At 46.1% G+C, this 24,349-nt stretch overlaps 1 protein-coding gene across 3 annotated transcripts in view; it reads right to left on the reverse strand.

Annotated features, from left to right (window-relative positions):
• Nucleotides 1-9,708: 9,708 nt before the first annotated feature.
• The window catches only part of CEP89 (centrosomal protein 89), a 73,407-nt gene continuing 58,766 nt past the window's right edge, over nt 9,709-24,349 (reverse strand). The window contains exons 17-19 of one of the 3 annotated variants that reach the window (XM_030297632.2): nt 23,018-23,107; nt 15,641-15,810; nt 9,709-10,092 (exon numbers count right to left, since the gene is read on the reverse strand). In XM_030297632.2, coding sequence (XP_030153492.1) covers nt 9,936-10,092; nt 15,641-15,810; nt 23,018-23,107 — 417 coding nt within the window. In that variant the 3' untranslated portion in view covers nt 9,709-9,935. The other 2 variants (XM_030297634.1, XM_030297635.1) reach the window with 2 other exon arrangements.

Here is a 24,349-nt window from a genome sequence, read left to right on the forward strand (position 1 = left end):
CCGATATCCAGAAGAGACCAAGGGTCAACAAGAAACAGCAGGGCAAGCCACGGGTGGCCACACTTCCGGGCAGGCAGATTTCTGAGTTGTCACTTGAAGGCATCTGGAGAATGTGGGGACCCTCGCTGTCTCAGAGTCAGGGTCCCACACAACTCATCAGAGCAACCGCTCCCCTGACCTCTGAGCACAGGGCTCACCTGTGGGCTCATCCACCTTGAGCACGGACGCCACAGGCCGGGGCAGGACGTGCTGCCCCACACAGGACCTTCCCACAGGTTTCTTTGTGTCATTCCTGAAGTCTCTGCTAACACAGCAGCGCTCAGAGTGTAGTTGCTGGGGCGTCTAGATCTGCAAAACACTGCAGAATACTCCCTGGGTCAAGGTTGCCTCCAAAGGGCTGATGTTCTAACAGAAATCACCTGAGGAGGGCGGGGTGGGGTGGGGGGTAGGAGGGCCCCGCCCGGAGCCGGCCATGTGACCACAGGTAACTCAGCCTCTCCCCAGGCACCCCGCCCTCTCTTGGAACCATAGGGACTGCAGAAAGTTAGCATTCAACTGCGGTGGATCCCTTGGTCTTCTGGGGCCTCTGCCAAGTGCTGAGTTTGGAACATCTGGGCATGCGGCTCCTTCAAGGGTCAGAAATCTACCTGGGTTAAATTTGGGTCCGTGGTGAGCATTTCCTTGCGTAAAGCTGTTATTTCTTCTTTTTCGCTTTTTTCTTGGCAGTGTCCGCGTTCAACCAATTAGCAGAAGTTTTTTTCCCCCTCAGGGAAAATCATCTGGATTTGTTTTCACCCACCCTCCCCCAGCCCCGCTCCTGCCATTCGTCATGACCTTTGGCTTCTTGTGTGCCCAGCCCTCCCACCCCACGGCTGGGGCTTTGCTCCCTGCAGCGGTTCCCTCTTACGGCGCGCGTCCTGGGAAGTTTCAGGTTTCCTTCATACAACTTTGTTATTTCTTAAGTTTCTGCTGAGGCTCTTGACCCTCACTTTCAAACGGTGCTTTTTCCATTGCAAAGATGATGATATTATCACCGTCTGCATTTTATGTTATGTTACGGTCTCATATTTGGTACATATGGTCTCATATTTGGGTTCCCTTGTCCTGTAACGGTTTCTACGGACATGCTTGGCCTGGCCGTGGGACTCCCTTTCTCCACAGCCTCCTGGTGTCTTGTGCTCTGATTCACCTTCCTCCTCAGAGGGTCAAACCCTCACACAGACGCTGGATCTGCCTTTACCGCCTCAGCTGGTTCCAGGCGTGCCTTCGAGTTTTTAAACTTTCTTCTGTTCCTGAGTTCACACGGTCTTCTGTCCCTTCCCACCGCTGCTGCTGACGGTTCAGAGCCTCTGGGCAACCGCCAAGACCTCATGGCACCTGGATTCATGGCACCTACTACCTGGATTCTAAGCAGAGGAACTTGTAAAGAGTCAGTGGAATGTGCAACGTCTTTAAATGCCAAGGACTTACAGTCTAACCATAAAACAATTAGCAAGGGAAGCACAATTTATAAATTCTTATCTGGGAAACGATGTATATCCAAGGGGCATTGGGATAGTATAATTCTACCTTAGGACTTTGTCCATTTTTTATTAAAAATTTTTTAATAGTATTTTATTTTTTAATTAAACATTTTTCTAACATTTAAATTTTTAATCATTTTTATTTATTTTTGAGAGACAGGGTGCAAGTTGGGGAGGGGCAGAGAGAGAGGGAGACACAGAATCCGAAGCAGGCTCCAGGCTCTGCCCTGACAGGCTGACAGCATTGAGCCTGATGTGGGGCTTGAACCCACAAACCACAAGATCATGATCTGAGCAGAATTCAGACACTTAACTGACTGAGCCACCCAGGCGCACCTCTTGCGATGAGAACTTTTAAGGCCTACTCTCTTAGCAGCTCTCAAAGAAGCAAATCTGGAGATTTCTTTTGTAATTGAGGCAAAATACATAGAGCAATAAATTTCTCCTTGTCACCATTTTTAAGTGCTCAGTTCAGTGGCATTAAGTGTGTTCACAGTGTTGTGCAACCATCCATCTCCTGAACTTTGTCGTCATCTTCCCAAACTGAAACTGTGTACCCTTTAAAGTTTTTAAAATTTTATTCATTTTGAGAGAGAAGGAGCACGAGTGGGGGAGGGGCAGAGAGAGAGAGAGAGAGAGAGAGAGAGAGAGAGAGAGAGAGAGAAAATCCCAAGCAGACTCTGTGCTGTTAGCACAGAGCCCAATGTGGGGCTCGGACTCACAAACTGTGAGATCATGACCTGAGCTGAAATCAAGAGTCGGATGCTTAACCAACTGAGCCACCCAGGTGCCCCTAAACTGTGTACCCTTTAAACACTAACTCCCCGTTCGCTCCTTTGCTTCAGATCCTGGTAGCTACCATTCTACTTTCTGTCCCTCTGACTTTGACCAAGTACAGTAGATCAAGTGGAGCCATGCCATAGCTGTCCCTATGTGCTGGAGAGGTCTTAAACAGTTGAACATATATGCATTCCCACGATGCAGCAAATCCAGCCCTAGCTGTTTACCCAAAAAGAATAAAGCCGCGTCCATGGGGATGCAAGCTGGTGTAGCCACTCTGGAAAACAGTATGGAGGCTCCTCAAAAAACTAAAAATAGAACTACCCTATGACCCAGCAATTGCACTACTAGGCATTTATCCACAGGATACAGGTGTGCTGTTTCGAAGGGACACGTGCACCCCCATGTTTATAGCAGCACTATCGACAATAGCCAAAGTATGGAAAGAGCCCAAATGTCCATCGATGGATGAATGGATAAAGAAGATGTGGTGTATATATACAACGGAGTATTACCCGGCAATCAAAAAGAAGGAAATCTTGACTTTTGCAACTACGTGGATGGAACTGTAGGGTATTATGCTAAGTGAAATTAGTCAGAGAAAGACAAAAATCATATAACTTCACTCATATCAGGACTTAAGAGCCAAAACAGATGAACATAAGGGAAGGGTAACAAAAATAATATAAAAACATGGGGCGCCTGGGTGGCGCAGTCGGTTAAGCGTCCGACTTCAGCCAGGTCACGATCTCACGGTCCGTGAGTTCGAGCCCCGCGTCAGGCTCTGGGCTGATGGCTCAGAGCCTGGAGCCTGTTTCCGATTCTGTGTCTCCCTCTCTCTCTGCCCCTCCCCCATTCATGCTCTGTCTCTCTCTGTCCCAAAAATAAATAAATGTTGAAAAAAAAATAATATAAAAACAGGGAGGGGGACAAAACAGAAGAGACTCATAAATATGGAGAACAAACTGAGGGTTACTGGAGGGGTTGTGGGGGGTGGGGATGTGCTAAGTGGATAAGGGGCACTAACGAATCTCCTCCTGAAATCATTGTTGCACTATATGCTAAAAAATTTGGATGTAAATTTTAAAAAATAAAAAATAAAATTAAAAAAAACCCTGAGAATAAACTGAGGATTGATGGGGGGGTGGGAGAGAGGGGAAAGTGGGTGATGGGCATTGAGGAGGGCACCTGTTGGGATGAGCACTGGGTCCTGTATGGAAACCAGTTTGATAATAAATTGCACATTTAAAAGAAATAAAAAATTAAAATTAAAATCAAAATCAAAATTCAAATTCTAAAAAAAAAAAAAAAAAGAACAAAATCTCATCTACACAAAAATTTGTATATAAATATTCACAGCAGCCAGGCTGTGTAGTGAGCAGAGGGTCAGGGGTCAGGCTCCCCACGGAGGTGGGGAGAATGTGGGGTCTAGGAGAAGGTTCTCGTTTAGAGGAGAGACACCTGAGTGTCTTTACTGCTGATGGGAAGCCTGTGTAGAGACAGAGAGGTTGCCCAGAGTGACCCACACTTCAGCTCTAGGAATATCTAGGCGTGTGTGAGTGTCCTCCTGGAGGGAGGTAACCCCACCCGTGGAGCCCAGCTGCTTGAGGAACTGAGGGGTGACCGTTACCCAGTCAGCTCAGTTCTGAGAGGAAGTGGGTCCAAGCCAGACAGTTCACAAACTCTGGCTTCTGGGAACAGTGTTGGGGGTCTGTGAGGCCCGGAGAGCTATCCAAGGCTCTCCTCTGCTCCCCCTCCTCCTGCCCCCCACAATTCACTCACGTGCACTGGGTGGAGGCTTGTAGGCTTGGCCGCTGGGCCCCAGCTCTGGCTCAACCAGGGTCCAGTCTTACGTCTCTGGAATCCACGCATTTCTCTCCCTGCTCCAGCTTCTGCCCTCTTCTGCCGATTCTGCTGGTTCCACTTTGCAAACCCTGCATGCACCCCCACCCCGGGCACCAGTGCCGAGCAGTCACAGGTGGTCGACCGAGGCGAGGGACAAGCCAGAGCGTGGCTCCAAGGCAGGCCCTGCAAGGCAGGCCCTGACCTCCCTTCCCTCCTATTTCCTCTGACTCCTCCTCCCCTTCCACTGGGGCACAAGTGCCTTCACCTGGAACATTCTTGCTCCAATAAGATGGCCCTTCTTCACAGAACCATTTTCTGTGGTTTGTTGCCCTTCCCTCACAGGAATTCGCTCACTCCTCACTACAGCTCATCTCCCCCTCCCCCCCCCTCAGTGCTTGACCTAAGTGTACCCTGTCCTCAACTTCCACAAGAGACTTGTGCCCCTGGGAGCCGCACCAGGTAATGGTCCCGCACGCAGTGAGAAACATCCCCCTCCAGGAGCAGGCAGGGCCCCTGCAGAACCTCCGGAGGGCGCTGCTCTGTGGGCGCTCCACCCCTAGGCCAGAGAGGGGCAGGTGGAAACAGGGCTGGGTCACAGTCTGCCTCACAGCACGGGGCGGGCACCCAGCCTGGCCTCCTTCTTCCCAGGGCTGCAAGGCTCCACGCAAACCCTGGAGGCCAGACTAGACGCGGAGCCCCCTTCCTGGCCTTGCCCCCAGAATTTGGGCAGCTGGGGATATGGTGCAGTCCAGGGTTTGATGAGGGGACCAAATGGACAAGCTTTTTGTTAAGAATGACAGAATAGTTAGGAGGCGGCGGGTGCCTCTGAGCAGGGGAGTCCTGGGGGCAGGCATCGCACTGGCTGTCTGCTTCCCTCCGTGGCCTCTGTTACGCCCCTGCCCTCCGCCCTCCTTGCCCCACCTGAGTGGTCAGTCGCCTTCTGGGCACGGTCACGGGAGAGGAGCCCACAGCAGGCTGAGTGGGGCGGGCGGCCCTGTGGGTCCCCAAGCCTCTCGAAGCCTCCCTCTTCTGCACGTGTTCTGCTTCTACTTCCAGAGTCTGGACCCCTCCAGCCTCCCTCCTGGGACCACAGCCGTCCCAGCGTCCACCTTGCTCTTCCGTTTCCCCAAAGACAGCCCCCAGCCTCCAAGGCTCCCCGCCCCCGAGTCCTGAGAGTCCTCAGTGCCACCCGCTTCTCCCAGTGCCGCACGGCCACACTGGTCCAAAACGTACCTTCCGTCTACAGTCTTATGTCCCATTGACTTTCTCAAAACTTTACTGGAATTCTGTGATTAAGCAAACTTCGACTCACTCTCTAAGTGCCCATACAAAAATGGTCACCTGATGCCTCCCGTATGTTTTCGAAACAATCAACGGCCCGTGTAGGGACCCCTGAGCTGAGGAGCGGCCGTTCCCATGACTCCAGAGTCCGCGGGAACCGCATTTTCAGTTTGTGACAGGCGAGCTTTTCTCTGGAGCTTTGCCACACACCCGCGTCCCCGGAGAACACTCCGCTCCGTTTTGCACGGTTCGGAACACCGCTCGGCTGGATCCACACCGCGTTCTGCGCGGACTCGCGGTGTTGGTGCGACAACACGGGGAAGGCGCCTGTGGATGTGCGGGTTTCGTTCCTCCACGTGCTCGCCGGCCCCCGGCCTTGGGGACAGAGCAGGGGTTTCCATCCGGGGGCTGAATGGACGGGAGACTCTGGCCCCGTTCCTACTGCCTCTCAAACGTGTTAGGTTGGCTTTGTCACACACTTGGCGTAAAAACCCATCAAAAGATGGGCTAGACGTGTGTCACTTGGCTTCCCTGTCTCCTCCGCACGTACTCATTTAGGTTACTCCCTCGAAACGCCTGTCCCTGCCTCTCCCGCTGTTTTCTCTCGGGCTGTCTTCTGCTTCCCGGCCTCCTTCACTCTCTCTGGACGAAGGGCGTCTGTCAGCCGTGGCACACGCTCCCCACTACATGGCTTGTCCCGCCACGCAGGCGAAGAGCTCTTCATTAATTGTATTGTCGTCAAATTGTCATGTCATCCTCTGTGGTTAGTGCCTTCTGGGTTTTGTTCAAGAGATCCTTGCCTGACCTGCAGTCATGAATTGTCTTCTAGAAGCTTAGTTTTGCCTTTCACATTTAGCTCCCTACAGGACTGCCCAAGAGAAACACACCGTGAGCCACATACGCGCTTGGAAGTTTTTCTAAGTGGCCGCATTTCTTAAAAAGTAGAAATGACAACAAAAATAGGAGAGCATCGACTTTCATGATAGGTTTTGTTTCACTCAATACATACAAAATGTCACCTCAACATGTAACCGGTAGAGAAATTATTGGTGAGATAGTTTATATTCTTTTCATAGTAAGTCTTTGGAGTCTGGTGCATGTTTGACGTTCACAGCACACCTCACTCTGGGGGCTAGATTTTCATCAGAAATACTTGAGTCACGTTTAGACAACTTCAGGAAATTTATGATTGGAATAGCCATGTGCTCCAACACACACGGAAGCTTTCCTAGAACTGCTCGGAGACCCTGCTCACTCCGGAAACTCATGGCTCTGGGGTCCTGTTGTTTCCTTCTCTTTTGGCTCTAAAACAAGCAGTTTTACTGTCTCTGGTCTGGAGTCTAGAAGTCCAAAGTCAACGTGTGGGCAGGCCATGCTCCCTCTGACACCCAAGGCGGGGTGTCCTTCGCGGCCTCTTCCTAGCTTCGGGGGCTGTTGCTGGTGTTCCGTGGCCTGGAGCTACATCTCTCCAACCCTGACGGCTGTCACCTGGTGTCCTCCCTGGGTGTCTCTGTCCTCACACGATCTTCTTTTAAGGATACCAGTCATCTGGCATAAGGACCATCCCTGCTCCAGTCTGGTCTCATCTAATTGCATCTGCATAACCCTATTTCCAAATACAGTCCCATTCTAAGGTTCCGGGGGTTAGGGCTTCAACATATCTTATTTATTTATTTAAAAAAATTTTTAAGTGTTTATTTTCTTTTGAGAGAGAGAGAGGATGAGCAGGGGAGGGGCAGAGAGAGAGGGAGACACAGAATCCGAAGCAGCTCCAGGCTCCGAGAGGTCAGCACAGAGTCCGATGTGGGGCTCGAACCCACAAGCCCTGAGTTGAAGTCGGATGCTTAACCAACTTAGCCACCCAGGCATCCCTAACGCATCTTTTTTAAAGGGGACACAATTCCACTCCTATACCTACTGAGTCTTTGTCTTTCTTTACAGAATTTTCTTCTGGGGAAATCCAACTCAGCATCTGACACCCACTGAAATGCTACGTCCCGTCCTGCCCAAAGCCTTCAGGAACTTCCTGCCCCCCCCCCCCCCCCCACCTTCCTCCCCAAGAAATTACATTTCTCATGTAGCTCATTCTCCCTGGCTGGCCTTCCTGCCAGCCAAGGTTGGCCAGCTGCTCCGTGTACCCCGCACTGAGTCCAGGGCCACCCCCTCGTGTGGTGGCTTAGGGTCTCACAGGCCAGCACAAACCGTCACTTGGGAATTCAGAGACAAAGGAGCTATCAGAGCACATAGAGAAGAACCAGGTGAGCTTTCCTGCGAGATAGGGGGCAGGGCGTTGGGAGATGGGAGGAGAAGAGAACCTTCTGGGCTGTTCCTTGAAAGTGTTATTTTTGGTTTTGGAGGGTAAGATCATGACCATGCCTCTGTACGATGAGGTTTCAGAATGTCCCGCACAGCGTTCAGCCAGCAGCTCTCACAGCAGCCATTAAGGTTATGGGCTCATTGTTTCTGTCCTGTTTTCGCCCAAGCACCCAGCATGGTCTGGAATTGTTTGCCTTTGTTCTCGACATGGAGCACAGAGATAAGCACTCCATGTGTATTTGCTGAATAAATAAAGTGCATTGAAAGAAGGACAATTCAGGATTTTCCGCCCTCCCCCGAGTTGGAGGACACACTGATCTCCACAGGGAAGCTGCTGGGAAAGGACGGGCTCTCCCACTCTTCTTGGAGCCACTTCCGACCCCCGTGCCCTCTGCACAGATCGACCGGAAAGCTGAGGGCAGCTTGTCACCTGTTCTCACCCCAAACTCACACCCACGTCCCGGCTGTGCCCCGGGCCCTCTCCATCCGACGCTGAATTCCCCTGCTTTTTGCCAAAACCAAAGGCAACAGGGCTCACTGAGCTCCTGGGGAATGTTTTATAACTGTTTGCCTGCTCAGGATCATTCTAGAGCCATATGCGGACTCCCCAGGACCAGGAAGAACAGCACCGGCTCCTGCTCTGACAGGAAACCGCAGGATGAAGCAGTCATCCCTCCCAGCAGTCTGGCCTCCCTGCCCACCCCAACCTCCTGCTGTCCCCGGGTCTTCGCCTCTGCCCAAACACCCCTCCCGGGACTTCTCCAGCTTCTGGAGCCCTGGCCATCTGGCAAGGCCCAGGGCATTCCAGCTCCTCCACACAGGCCTGGGTTCAGTCTCTGGGCTTCTCTGTCGCCGCTCCGCCTGTCCTGCCCTCCTTTGCACCCTGGACAGCCCCCGGTGGGAGGCCTAAGAGCTGCACGACCCCACCCCTGCCTGGCCACGACGAGGTCCAGGGGCCACCAAAGTTGCAAAGTATGTTCTGTAACAAACAAAGTATGTAAGTGTAACAAACTTAAAGCTGAGATGTACAAACGTTCACTTCCCCAGGGAACAAAATGCTCTCACAGAAGGCGGGAAAAGGACAGGAATGACAAAAGCGGTTCTCTATGTGTGTGACAAACTGCAGTGTTCCCATGACGAGCCACCCTGCAAGCCTAGGTCCGAAAGGCGAGAGACTGCCACCTCTCAGCCTGTCTATGGATCTCCAGAGAGCTGGTGGATTCTTTTGAAATAACATCGAGGAGGGCAATGATACGTAGTTTTAAACCCTGGGGAGTCTCCCTACCCCTGGTAAAATGAAAATAAACTGGCATTGTTTAACTGTTGAACAAACTGAACAAAATGTAAGGCAACTATGACCTTCTGTCTCAGCTTCCCAAGCAGCAATCAACTTCTCCACCTGACCGAGGGCCGGCCCTGGCCGGTGTGCATGCCCGAGCCGCGAGGGTTCTAGGATTCTACCCTCCATACTGCTCTTCAGGGTCCTGTGCAGCCCACTGTCCCTCATTTTCCTGGCATGCCAGAGACAAGCAGCCCGAGGTGGCTGGCACTGCCACCAGGAAGTGCCAGGGGATGGTCCTGAGGGGCTGGGATGACTGGGGGTGGCACAGAGAAGTGAACCCGGGCCCCCGGCACCCTTCTCGGTGGTGGCGTGGGGCAGGGGCCCTACCCTGGTGCCAGGCGGCCCCAGCAAACTGCCTTCCCAAGAGGATAAGGAAAGGTAGGGGAAGGGGCAGAACAGACTCTGTGGAACTTCCTGGGGCTGGAGTGCGAGCGCTCATTTACAAAACGCTAACACAGGGCACGGGACCGTCACTGGGCTCATGCCACTCACCTCCCGTGGAGCACGCAGCCCGAGTGCTCCCCCCAACTGCAGGCCTAGGAGCCCAGAGCCAGGCCAGAGCATCAGGTCAGCTGTCACCCTGAGCGGCGGGTCTCACAGACACAGCCAGGGGACACGTACTGGCAAAAATCAAGTTTGGCATTGTATTGTTTACATAAAGCAACGTGTAAAAAATGGAGTAAATGTCTGAGACAGTTTGTTTCTACCTCGCCCCGAGGAGGAGAAACGCTGTGGTGCGAGGCGGGTGCCTGCCCTTGTCCTGTGTCTCTGGTCCGGGGAAAGGCAGCGCTCCAGGGCCGAGCGGTCCTGGTCACGGCCCAGGCTGTGGCAGGTGGTGGGAGGTGGCTTCATGTCACGGTAGCTGGAGCCTCAGCCGTCCAGCACGCCTCCCCAGTGCCATCCCACGTGCCGGTCCTCTCCAGCGTGGCCTGCAGTAGCTCTCGGATTCTTCGGTTTTCCTTAGAGGTAGACTCCCAGACAACCTCAAGCTTGCCTTCCATTTCTCTGTGAGAAATACACACAAAATAGCACAAGGAGAAAATTATCTACAGAGCCCTTATGACTCCTAAAGTAGTAAGAACTCAAAGGGAAGAATGCTTAATGTCAGAGAACAGGTCCCATTGTGCTTGGGTTCCCAGGCAAAGACTCCCGGAGTTGAACGAAGCACTGAGACCCCCTGGAAATAGAAAAAATACAAGCCACAGGCTAAACATGACTTTTTACCTTTCCTCTCTACGTTTTGCCTTTTCCTTTATTTTGGACCTTTGTTCTCTATAGAATTAACAGGTATAAGAATAAAATACAGTGACTGCAGTGGCTGACGTATGGCACAGTGGCCTGGCTGTGGGCACCCACACAGCATGAACCCTGCACGCCTCTCCTGTGCACCCTCTACCTGTCCCCACTGTGACCTGGCCAACACTCAGGAACCTCTCATAGCACCGTCCGCAGAGCCAACGATGGGCCCGGACATAAAGAGTTAGTCTGGGGGTGAGGAGGGGACCGCAGGGAGTGGGGCTTATAACCGAGGACACAGAGAAGACTGGCCTCAATAGACCACGTGCTGGGAGTAAGCGCCCAGAGGGAACCAAGACGTGTGAGGAAAGGAAAGGGTACCAGGGACTCTGTGACAGGAACCATGTGGAGTGCTGAGGAAACAGGGCCTGCAAGGTATATATGTCCTCACAGGGCCAACGTCCACTGGAGGACAGGGTACCAGCTACCACCTCACAGGACGGTGGACGCCATGGGGGATTCAGGGAGATAGAAAGACTGGCCTCAGCCTGGAAGAGGGAGCAGGCCTCATGCAGGAGGGCAGGGTGCAGAAGCCAGCTCCTTCACAGACATAGCCAGGTGGTTATGGAAGATGCTAGAAACTGGACTACCAAGTGGGCTGAGCACTGCTGTTTAAGAAGGAGGCCAGTGAGATTGAGGGAGGCCAGTGACATGCCCACTTGTCCAGTGTCACTTCTCTTGTTAACTGTTGCTTCCTTCCAAGGCCGCTTATGCTCACTGAATGTTGAACACTATTTAATTATTTCTGTTTTCTGGGGGCTCCTGGGTGGCTCAGTCAGTTGAGCATCCAACTTCAGTTCAGGTCATGATCTCATGGGATGGTGAGGGCTTGGGATCAAGGCCTGTCTCGCTCTGCCTGGCTCGCTAAAAAAAAAAAAAAAAAAAAAAGAATGAATGAATGAATGAATAAATGAATAATGAATGAATAAATGAATAAGTGAATGAATGAATAAATAAATGAATAAATAAATGGATAAATGAATAGACAAATGAATGAATGAATGAATGAATGAATGAATGAATAAATAGGAACTCTCTAAGGGCAGGAAAAAATAAAGACTAAACTGAAGGCACAGGGGCAGGCAACAGAATGTTGGTATTGCTCTGAGGACAAAAGCCCATGGCAGAAACCCATATTTTTGTAGAATAGAGACTAGGTGCTGGGCCCATGCAAACCAGGTATGACAGAAAACCCCAGGGCTTGCTCATATTCACAGTTCTCTTCTTCTTCCTAGAAACACTCTGAACTAAGTGTTCCACAGTTGGGCAGGTAAGTGGAGGCACATGAAGGACCCTCAAAGCAAGTATGGCTGGGCAGAAAATCTGCTCATCTTCCAGAGAAACCTGCTCTGAGAGACTAAATGTCTCCTACAGGGCTGGAGCCGCTGGCTTGTTCTCAGGTGGATCGGGAGCTTGAATCTACATTGTTCCCCATGATTGGGCATCCCCAGGACCTGTGTGGAGGCAACCAAGAATGAAAAGCCATTTTTGGAACAATTAGAAAAAAAGCTCAGTGGATGGGTTAAACAGTACACTGGACACAGCTGAAGAGAGAATTAGTAAACTGTAATATTAAGCAGAGGAAATCACCCCAAATGCAGTTCAGAAAAATATGATATTAAGAAGTTATACCTTATAAATGTAATAATAGCATTGTGGATACTTTAAAAGTCTTTTTGTATGTTTTTAAAAGCATTACTATACTATAGCCTATTTTAAAAATTAATAATAAAATTAAGGTGGCTCCAGGTTTGGAAATATTTTCTAGCACCAAAGAGAAGCAAATACAAGTCTTCTCTGGCGAGAAACATCCTTAATCCTGAACCTCAGGATTCTACAGATTAAATTCAACTATATATGAGTTCATAGTTAAAAAGTTATTCTAAAAAGAAAGAAGCCACATAGGGCAAGATTAAAAAATTTTTTTTAATGTTTTTATTTATTGAGAGAGAGAACATGCGTGAGTGGGGGAGGGGCAGAGAGAGCAAGAGAGAGGATCCGAAGTGGACTCCGTGCTGACAGCAGCAAGCCCAATGTGGGGCTCGAACCCACAAACCGTGAGATCATGACCTGAGCTGAAGTCGATTGCTCAACTGAGCCACCCAAGTACCCCAAAAACAAATTTAAATTCCACCAAATTTCAGATACTGAAAAAATAACTATGAATGAAATGTTAAAAAAGAAATAAGAGATGTATTTGAAATAAGCAAAGACTAAGAATTTATTTTAAAAATGACTAGGCAGATTTTCAAAAAAAACCAAATAGAATTGAAGACAAAATATACTGTTGTTGAGATAAAAAAAAAAAAACAAAACAACAAACCTCATTGGTCGTGTGAGACAGTACACAGCTGTAGAGAGAATTAGTAACCAGAAATATTGAGCAGAAGAAATTACCCAGAATGTAGACCAGGAAAACAAGGAGATGGAAAATTTAAAACATAAGGCAAGTGGAAGGATTGAATAAGAAGATCTAACATACATTTATTTAATCTGAGTTCCAGAAGGACACTTAGAAAGAATAAGAGGAAACGATTTATTTTAAGATAATGGCTTATTTTAAGAGATGATAATTTTCTAGACTAAAGAAAGACACAAAATCACAGATATGGAGAATAATTTTTATCAAATAGATAAGTAAAAAAGAACCTTACAGTTAAACACATAACAATGAAACTGCAGAATACAAGAGACAGAGGAGATCTTAAGAATTAAGAGAAAAGGTGATCAGTTATTTTTAAAAATGACAGAGGCTTACCAGAGACTTGTCTTTTGACTTGTCAAAACAGACTTCTCAAACAGAGAAGATAATGGAATATGCTGAGATAAAAAGACTGTCGAAGTAAAATCCTGTAGTTAGCAAAAATTACCTTACAAAAATGCAGACATTTGCAGGGAAACAGAAACTAAGAAAACTTACTCCCAACAGACTCTTACTAAAGAAACTTCTTATTTATTTATTTATTTAAATTTATTTTTGAAGGAGAGAGAGAGAGAGAGAGCATGAGCGGGGGAGGAGCAGAGAGAGAGGGAGACACAGAATCTGAAGCAGGTTCCAGGCTCCAAGCTGTCAGCACAGAGCCCGACGCGGGGCTCGAACTCACAAACCGTGAGATCATGACCCGAGCCGAAGTCAGACGCTCAACCGACTGAGCCACCCAGGCGCCCCTCAAGAAACTTCCAAATGATGCATTTTACAAAGAAGGAAACTAATCTGAGAAATAAGGTCGGTGATGCAAGAGACAATATGTTAAAAGATAAACTGAGGAAGTATGAAAATTTTGAGTTTATCTGAGCAAAAATTAAATTGGGCAGCATCTCACCTGGCAGAGAGAAAGGAGCTCTGAAGAGCTATACAAAATGAAAGACTTTTTACAGGCAGAAGGGAGCAGGAACAAGGAAGTTCTACTAGGCAAAAGTGAGTTGGTTATTGCAAACTAACTTTTCTTTAGGGGATGGCAGGGTCTCCCAGGCATATGACCTAACTAGTGCTGACCAGGCAATTCCGTATTGATTCGTTTAAGATTCCCTTTCTGGTAGAGCCAAAACTGATTAGGTCAAGTCTTGGTCTGGTGATGTGGGACTAGCATAAGTGAGGCCCATTTTGGGCCTGTCACCTTATTTATAATAATCAGTAAGTAAAGGAAGGGTACTTCTGGGTAAATCAAAATAAAGAACTATAAAGAAACTAGCAACATTTAACTGGGGACCTAAAGACAACCATAGAAGACAGATCTTTGTTTTTCACTTTCATCTCCCAAATGACACTGGACAACATCAGCATATAAACTGAGGGGGGAAAATAATTAGATAAGAGCATTAGGTCTTGCTCTGGGGGAGGAAATACAGGGATATTGATTAAATTTAGATTTCTTTTCTTAAAGTTTATTTATTTTGAGAGAGAGGCAGAGAGAGAGAGAAAGCACAGGGAGGTGAAGAGAGAGAGAGAATCCCAAGCAGGGGTTCTCTGCCCTGTCAGTGTGGAGCCTGATGCAGGGCTGAAACTCATGAACTGTGAGATCAAGACCTGAGCCGAAACCAAGAGCTGGACGCTCAACTGACTGAGCCACCCAGGTGCCCCAGTTAAATTTAGATTTTTTTTAATGTTAAATAACCATGGTCAAATTTTAAGGGTAACCACTGAAAGTACAGAATGCATAACTTTCAAAGCATCTAAGGACAGATAATGGAATAAGGGAGAGAGCAAAAAACAAAATTCCATTTTATTAATGTGATCCTTTTTTTAAAATTATTTTATTTTTGAGAGAGACAGAGCATGAACGGGGGAGGGGCAGAGAGAGAGGAAGACACAGGATCTGAAACAGGCTCCAGGCTCCGAGCCATCAGCGCAGAGCCCGACGTGGGGTTTGAACTCACGAACCGTGAGATCGTGACCTAAGCCGAAGTGGGTGCTCAACTGAGCCACCCAGGTGCCTCTATTAATGCAATTCTAAGCACATGAACTTCACAGAGTATGCAACGTTCCCCAGTGTTTTTAATATACTGGCAACACTTCCTCTATCATATGTTTAAAGGAGGAAGTGTAACAGAGAACGCAGAGAACATAATATACCCATAATCTTATGATTATGCTCTTACAAAAAGGGAATGATTAGAGATTTTAAAATTCTCAGAAATGAGGGGTAGGCACCTGGCGGGCTCAGTTGGAGGAGCATGAGACTCTTCATCGCAGGGTCCTGTGTTCAAGTCCTACGTTGAGATTACTTAAAAAAATAACTTAAAAAAAATCCTCAGAAATGAAAGAAAGAAAAAGCAGAAATAAGACATTTAATCAAAAGTAAAATCTCCCAAGAAAGTGAAATATAACAAAAGTATCAAAGAGAGGGACAAGAGGAGAGGACAATTAGAAGCCTGGGTTGATTTAAGAAGTCCAATATTCAAACAATGGGGAGTTCTGAAGAGGGGGGGCGATTAGAGAAAATGAAGAGCTGGGATGTGGCGCACAGCACGGCGACTGTAGTTAACAACACCGTGTCGCAGACTTGAGAGGCTGCCGCGGGACCGGATCTTCAGTGTTCCCACCATAACCACCACCGCCACCAGCACCACAGCAAAATGGGAACTAGGTGAGGCAAGGGATGTGTTAGCTAACCAGCAAACAAAAATCAAGACCAATATTACATTCGGATAAAACTAAACTGTAAAAAATAAACAGAACACGTCCAGAGGGTTTTACTAGAAAATCCTAGCAAACATTCAAAACTAGCCATAGTAGACAGGGCTGGAGCGGCCCTACCTTTTCTGCTGCAGTGCCTGGTCCAGGATACCCTGCTTGTCCCGCAGCATCTGATGGAGGTGTCTCATCTCTTGCTGGTACTGAGCGGTTTTGCTAGCAAAGTCTTCCTGTTGCTCTGTCAGACGGTGACTGATGTCGCCCACTTTCAGTGCTGCCTGCTTCTTGTACCCCTGGGGGAGGAGGAAGCACTCTGTGAGCGAAGGGACGCTGCCTGTGGCCCACGGGGTGGCTTCCCAGATGTATACCCTACCCATTTGGGCCATCAGAGCCCACTGAGAGAATGAGTAAACCTTCGGTAAGCCCGATCTGGGAGGGCAAGGATCATAAAAGTCCATACAGGGGGAAAAAAAAAAGAATGTCACGTATAATAATACCAAATTTCTAGTTTGCATCATGCCTAGTTTTTATATGCTACAAATAAAAACAGACCAACCTGGCAAGGTCTGTGCACTCTATCGGTAAACAGATGACAGAGGTAAAAGCCTGACTCATTTGTTTTCCTTTTACCTTTTTATTGTATAGTATTTAAGGTTACGACTTCCCTCTGAGCATTTCTAAGACTGTTGTCACATAGATTCCAATTTGTAGCTCACACAGATTCAGTGCTGTTTAGAGATGGACAGTTTATATATTCCCTCTGACCCAAGAATTGGTTTACCTCACAGTTTTCAAATTTCCAGGTGAAAGATTATTTTCTGCTTTCTGATTGTTTATTAATCTCTGGTTTTCATCCTTTTGTTCAACAGACGTGCCTATTTCTACTCTAGGGGTTGATTCTTTTTGTAGCCAATCTACAATCAATCAATTATTCTGTGTGTATCAGTATATAAATACACTTTATAGATTACGTTGTTAAATCTTCTATACCCTTAGTTACTTTTGTTTAATCTCTTGATCTGTCTTGGACCAAGAGAAGATTAAACCTCCTATTATTTCTAAGTTTCCATTTCCCTTTGTATGTCCTGTGGTTTATCCTTTATAGATTTGCAGCTGTGTTACTTAGCACATAGATATTTGTGGCTACGATGTATTATTAACTGTAGTCTTTTAACATTATAAACGTCCCTCCTTTTTTTTTTTTTTTTTTTTTTTTTTTTGTCTCACTTAGTGCTTTTAGCCTGAACTCTATCTTGGCACATTTAAAGATTGTACCTTTTATTTCTGTTTGCAGAAATCTGGATTATCTTTACTTATCCTTTTATTCATACCCTTCTGATACACTTTGTTTCAGACGGTCTCTTGGCTCTATCGTGGGATATTGTTTGCTTCATAATCCAATCTACACAACTGTTTTCTTTTAATGGGTGAAATAAACTCACTTACACTTATTTGTATTTTTTTGGTCCCAATCTTGTTATTTTGCTTGTTTTATCTACATACATTTTTAAAGACTTTAATGTAGTCCTGTTTTCTCTGTTCTTTTTACTGTTGTAATACTACTATTTAGGAATGAATCTCTTGGGATTCTTGCGGTGACTTTTATTCTCATGCCTTTATATTATATGCCTATATATTATATATATATTATATATATTATTCTCATGCCTTTATATTATATATTATGTCTCCTCTCATTTAGCAAAAGTTAGCTCACAACCTTTTCTTCCCCTACTTAAATATGCTCAAGCTCCTCCCACTTGATTTTTCAGCTTGAAATGATATCCTTTGAACTCTTAGTTATGAAATATGAACAAGCAGCTAGCTTGTCCTACTTTCTACTTTCCTACCTCCTGAACCTATCAGTTTTCCCTTGATTGTATTATTTCCACATTGTCAAAAAACATTTACATTTTATTCCATCAGCCTTATCCCTGCTTTGCCGAAGTCTTAGTCCACAGTTAATTGTATCTTTTGCTCATTGTCAGTACTTTTCTGAAATTTGCCCAATTGTTTCTTTTCTTTTTTTTTTTTTAATGTTTTATTTATTTTTGAGAGAGAGAGCACAAGCAGGGCAGGGGCTAGAGATAGAAAGTGTGAGCAGGGGAGGGGCAGAGAGAGAGGAAGAGAGAGAATCCCAAGCAGGCTCCAAGATGTCAGCGCAGAGCCCGATGAGGGGCTCAATCTCATGAAGCATGACACTGTGACCTGAACTGAAATTGAGAGTCGGACACTTAACCGAATCAGCCACCCAGGTGCCCCTGACCAACCGTTTCTTGACTGGCTGAACTCAAGCTGATTGATCTTTGAGGAAGATTTATGGGAAGATGTGCCCAGAGTTCTCACACTGTCAAAACTGTCTGACGAGTAGCGTGATTGGATGGAAACATCCTTGGCTCATACTGGTTCCTCGAATATTTATAGAAGGCATTGCACCGCTCTCTGGCATTCAGTGCTGCTGCTGAGAAGTGTGATGCCAACATGGTTTTCTTTTTCTTATTTCTCGTTTTTTTTGCCTGCATGTCCAAGGTATTCTTTCTTTATCTTAAAGTCCTTTCAATGTATAGATTCATGTCTTCATTTATTTCAGAAAAGCTTTTATGAATTATGGTTCTGAGTTGTTTTGATTTCTTCTTTGGGGGCTGTTAACAATAGGCACATTGGCTCTCTTATCCCTCTCTACTGGTTTTTTTTTTTTTTTTTCCCTCTACTGGATTCTTTTCACATCTTTATTTCTGCCTTTCTGTCTTTACCTTTCTCATTTCTATTCTTTATGTCCCTGTTGTGCTTTTAGGATAGGTTTCTCCTCATGCTCCCTGTAATTCAGTCTACGTTTCTGAAACGGATGCTCCCTTCCTTCGATGTCTTCTCAGAGTTGTGTCAGTTTCAGTTCCCATCCTCCTCCATCTGGTTGTCTGTTTCTGCTTTGTAGGATTTCCTCCTAGCTCTGATGGCTTTATTAAGTTTTAGCTTTCTAGCCACCTAGCTACCTCCTTACTTATCTACCTACCTGCCTATCAATTCCCTGTCGAATATAGTTGATAATTTTGATCTTTGTGGCAACATTATTTCTTGAAAAAAAATTTTTTTAATGTTTATTTATTTTTGAGAGAGAGAGAGAGAGAGAGAGAGAGAGAGACAGAGTGCGAGCAAGTGAGGGACAGAGAGAGAGGGAGACACAGAATCCAAAGCAGGCTCCAGGCTCTGAGCTGTCAGCACAGAGCCAGATGTGGGGCTCAAACCCATGAACAGTGAGATCATGACCTGAGTGTGGCAACATTATTTCTGATGCATTTTCATCATGTGCAGGACAATTATACTTCTGTTTTTCTTCCTTTTTCTTATTTTGCCTCTGGAGGTCCCTGAATTCCTCTGAGCTGAGGTTCCTAGGAGCATGACTGGTTGGGTCAACTTCCAGGCTTTTCATGCTGTCTCTCTTGTGGCCCCCCTCTCGGGTCCTCTGAATCTAGCCTGGCTCAGAAGGGCTTCTGCCTGTGGCTCTGGCTTCCCAGATCTCAACACAGCCCTGACCTCCAGGGTGCTGTCCTCACTTCTGGGAGTCCTATTTTGCTGGGGTTTCCTGAGATGTCATCCTCGAATTTTCTCGACCTTTTCTAGGTTTCTTCTCTCCACTTCCCCAGAGATCTGCCCTGTCTAACCTGGATCCAGCTCTCAGGTGCCTCTCTGGGTGGCTGAGTAGACCCTTTTTACTATCTTATTTAGATGAACAGCACTGAGATACATTCCAACGCAAGGCCAACCACACTGACAATCAGGCCTTCTCTTTTGGAAACAAAAGCCAACAGGAAAGCCAGAAAACCCCACAAAAACCCACGATTGCTCATTATTATTCAAAATATTTCTATTTAGATTCCTATCATTAATGGTATGGTGTAGTCCTTCTAGCCTTTCTGGGAGTTGAAATACTGTTGTGTATATTGCGCTTGACTTTGTTGAATTTTTAAAATTGTAAAATATATTATTTAATTAATTCTCCAAAAGTTTATTGAATTTATTGAATACTGTGTGTCAGGTGCTATTTTAGGGGCCTGGGATATACCAGTGAACAAAAACAGAAAAAAAAATCCCTGCCCCTGTGGAATTTATAGTCTGGTCAGAAGGACAGATAATTGCCAGTAAACATAATAATAAATAGGTTATGTACCTGTCGGAAGGTGATGCTGTCTATGGAAGAAACATTAAAGCAAGGTAGTGAGAATGAAGGGTGTGGAAGAATGGTTGGACAGCAACTGTAATGGTCAAGGTGCGCCTCATTGACATGGTGACACGTATACATTTGCAGGGAAGCTTAGGAAGCATATATGAGTAATTTAATAACAAAGCAAACACCATGGAACTATCATCTAAGTTAATACATAGAATATTAGCAGTAGCCTGCAAGTCCCCAAGAATCCCAACCCTTCAGGCATACCGTTGACCCCTGAGCAACAGGAGCGTGGATTGCATGGGTCCATTTATATGCAGATTTTTGGGATAAATACGGTACGGTACTATAAGCGTATTTTCTCTTACATTTTTCCTAATAACATTTTCTTTTCTGTAGCTTACTTTATCGTAAAAATGCACTATATAACACATACAACATAGAAAATATGTGTTAATTGACTGTTTATGCTATTTGTAAGGCCTGTGGTCAAGAGTAGGCCATTAGTAGTCACATTTTGGGGGAATCAGAAATTACACATGGATTTTTGACTGCGTGGGAGTTGGTGCCCCAACCCTCCTGCATTATTCAAGGGTCGACTGTAATCATTAATTTCATTTTTGCTAAAATCTTTTCCTTACCTTTCATTTTTAGTTTTATAATCTAAGTATGCCCCAAACCCTTTAATTTTGCCTACTTTAAACTTTATATAAATGCAAACATATTGCAGGTTCTCATTTCCGTTGTGTTCCTTTCACTCAATACTGTGCTTGCGAGATTCACCCACAATACCGTAAATATAATTTATTCATTTTCATTGGTATTAGGTATTCCTTTGTGAATACATCACAATTTATTTATCTGTTCTGCTGATGAGTATGAGGTTGTTTTGTTTGGGACAATATGAATAATGCTGTTGAGACCGTCACCTTACGTGATTTCTGGTGCACACATGTGACAGTCCCCCTATCTGGAAAGGAGAAGGGAGGGACAACTGGGTGGTGAGCTTTACTCATGGTCTGAACCAATTTCCAGCCCCAGCAACAATGTAGAAAAGTTCCCACTGCTTCATGTCATTGCCAAATGCTCTGCATTGACAAATATCTTTTTTTTTTAATTTTTTACTGCTTATTTATTTTTGAAGGAGAGAGAGACAGAGCATGAGCGGGGGAGGGGCAGAGAGAGGGAGACACAGAATCTATAGCAGCTCCAGGCTCCTAGCTGTCAGCACACAGCCCAATGTGGGGCTTGAACTCATAAACCATGAGATCATGACCTGAGCCCAAGTCGGACACTTAATTGACTGAGCCACCCAGGCACCACTGTATCGTCAAATTTCTTAATTTTTGACCTTGTAGGTACCAAATCGGTAAAAACACATTCTCGTTGGCCACTTTTAAGATTTTTTTTAATAACTAAAAACAATGTTTATTTATTTATTTTGAGAGAGAGAGAGAGAGAGTGCACATGTGCATGAGTGGGAAAGGGGCACACAGAGAAGGAGAGAGAGAATCCAAAATAGGCTCCATGCTGTCCATGGGGAACCCGATGTGGGGCTTGATCTTATGACCCTGGGATCATGACCTCAGCTGAAATCAAGCGTCGGACACTTACTGAGCCACCCAGGTGCCCCACTTTTAAGATTTTATCTTTGTCTTTGGTGTTCTGCAGTCTCACTATAGTGTATCTAGATACGCGTTTCTTTTTCTTTATCCTGCCTCGTAGTTAGGTTATGACAAATATGTGCACTTGAAGATTAAACTTACCATATCCTCATTTACTTTAAAACTGTGTCAGGAATAAAATTCCTAGAAAACTAAGTTATCTGTTCAGAATCTCTGATGACATTTTAGAAGTCCACACAACTCCAAAAGCTATCTGGTTAAATTAAATCACTCCTACCATTGGACGCCACAGGATAAGCTCCCCTGAGTTCTGGGTGGAGTACTCATGACAGGCATTTTCAACTTTGCTTTCAGCAAAGGAACCCTTTCTTCAAGTAGCACCATGCCCGAAAGTGCACATTTGGGAACAGGAGCAGAGCTGTTGTGGCCCACAGAGGGGATGAGCCCCTGACCCGCAGCGGGAGCGTCCCTCACCACAAAGGCCACTGCCTGTTATAAAAGAGAACAGCGATGTGCTGGCGGGTAGGCTAGTCTTCTCTGAATTTAGTTACATGGAGGTGATCTCACCTGGGGAAGGCCCAGAACCCAGATCAGGGTAGCTCAGAGACACTTCATGTGGCAGACCCTACTGGAAGCCAGAAAGGCCCTCAGGCAGCACCTCTGTCTATACCGCCTGAAAATCAAGATGGCCAGGCCATGCGGCTTCCAAAAACTTAATATTTGTTATTTAAGCAATATTCATGAAATATAGGGAAAAATAGTCTATTTTTTGCATTAGGACATACATTTGGGCCTGAGTAATTATAAGTTAAATTTTATTTATTTATCTATAAATTTTGTGTATATATATGTATATATGTGTATACACATACATATAGGTACACATGCTGTTCACCCAGCACTACACTTATTTACACAGAGCTAGCCAATGTTTCATTTGTCTTAGTTTGTGAGTTTCCCCACATAGTAAATGTCATCAGTCTATTTCTCCTCGTATCAGGCCCTTAAATCGTCATCCTACAGAAGTCCTAGATCTAATTACCCACACGTGGAGCTACACTCCCCTTCAAAAGCCACAGGCTCCCTGCCTTGCACCAAGGCCTCTAGCCTGCCTATCCTCTCCCTGCCCCTGCCCACACCCCTGCTCCCACTCCAGAGAAAACGGTTGGCTGGTAACTCTGTGGATGCAGGTGCAGAGGCCGGCAGTAAGAACACAGATGGCAGGGAGAACAGAGGTCAGGTGAGGGAGGTGGCCTGGCAGGGGAGAGTTGGTGCAGTGACAACGACTTTCTTGGGCAGAGAAACCAGAGGGTGCAATTAGGATTGAGCAAGAGAGGAATAGGTCAACCCTGATCTCCAACTGAACCAATAAATGCTGGCCTTGAGAATAAAGCCTGCACATTAAGCTCAGGACAGAGCCTGGAGATTTTTCCATATCTTAAAACAAAACAAAACAAAACAAAACAAAACAAAACAAAACAACAGGTGCATGGCATCTTATTGTGCAGATAAACCGGTTTATTTAATGAGTGGACTGATGAGTGGATTAAAGAGTGGTTTCTGCTCCTGAAACCCAGTACTGCTTTATTTTGTAGATGATTGGAGATACATACATGCAAAATGAACCATTTTTTTAAACACAGAAGTCTGACCCCAGTAAGCCACTGTTTCCATTTCAAATGGAACTTCTGAGGTTAAATGGCCACTTACCTTGATTTTTTCCTCTAACTTTCCCAAGCGAATGTTGCCTTCTATGATTTTGTTGAGAACTCCATCCTTTTCACTTTCTAAACATTTAGCCTAAAGAGCGAAGTAAAAAGAAAAATAATGGGCTCTTAGTTGAACAGAAAAATTAAATTAATAATTTCTTCTGTGAAGAATCTTGCTACTTACAAGTAATCTCCGTTCTGCCACTTGTCCTGGCCCAGCACCTGTCTGGCCCCCAACCTCCACCCCGTTTGAAGGCTGTGGGCAGAACTTGGGCCAACAGCTGAGGAGGGGCAAGAACCCAGAACAGCAGGCTGGGCGCCCCTCCTGGACACCAATGGAAGATCGAGCCCCTCAAACCAGGGGAATGTGAGAGGTTGGAAGGGTTTTCAGCACACATCTCTATTCTTGCGGGATATATCATTCCTTCAATCAGACCCAAGGAATAAGTGCCGAGATGCAAATACACTTTTACCTTGACTATTTGAATAATTACAAAATTAAGGATAAACATGAATGCACAATGCCACTCACCAAACCAAATGTGACAGCTTTATATCTTAGAGGGATGTCATTTGCAGCAGAGTGCTTTAGATTAATATCCATATGGGACATGAATTACTACACACTATAAATTATTTCAAATGCTAAAATAAAAAAGCAAAGATGAGCACAATTTGATTTCATTTGATTTCCTTCAGAAATGAAAAATAAGACACAGAACATTAAATAACTTTGCCATAAGTTACGTGGAAAACTCATCCTAAATGTGGGATTGCAAATTAAGGTGCCCCTTTTGGGGCCCCTTGGTGGTTCAGACTCTCGATTTCGGCTCAGGTCGCGATCTCAGTCATGGAGTTGAGCCCCAAGCTGGGCATGGAGCCTGCTTAAGATTCCCTCTCTCCCTCTGCCCCCACCCCCCTGCCCCCCGCATGAGCGGACCTGCACGCACATACTCTGTGTCTCTCTCAAAAATAAAAAATAAAAATAAAAACTAAAAGAAGAAATTAAGGTGCCATTCTCAATAAATTAAGGCCTAGGAGACCAGGACAGGGTAAGGTTGGGATACTTGGCCACAGTCCCAGGACAGGGCAGAGGCAGCAAGCAGCACCCTGAACCCCGGCTGGTCTCGGGGCTCCCAGGCGCAAGGCGCTCGCAGGGCCGGGGGACAACAGTGTCTGTAGGTACACAGATGTCTCTTGCGGTGGGCACAGCTGGGGAGGGCTGAAAGCAGCTCCCCCACGTCCAAGGGGTCTAAGGATTCTAAAGCTGAGCCTGGCGTTCAGGCCATAATAACAAAGTTCAAGGCAGGGGGAGAGAACACGTTTCATTTAC

Source organism: Lynx canadensis, chromosome E2 (assembly GCF_007474595.2).
Source record: "Lynx canadensis isolate LIC74 chromosome E2, mLynCan4.pri.v2, whole genome shotgun sequence".
Taxonomy (NCBI): Eukaryota; Metazoa; Chordata; class Mammalia; order Carnivora; family Felidae; genus Lynx; species Lynx canadensis.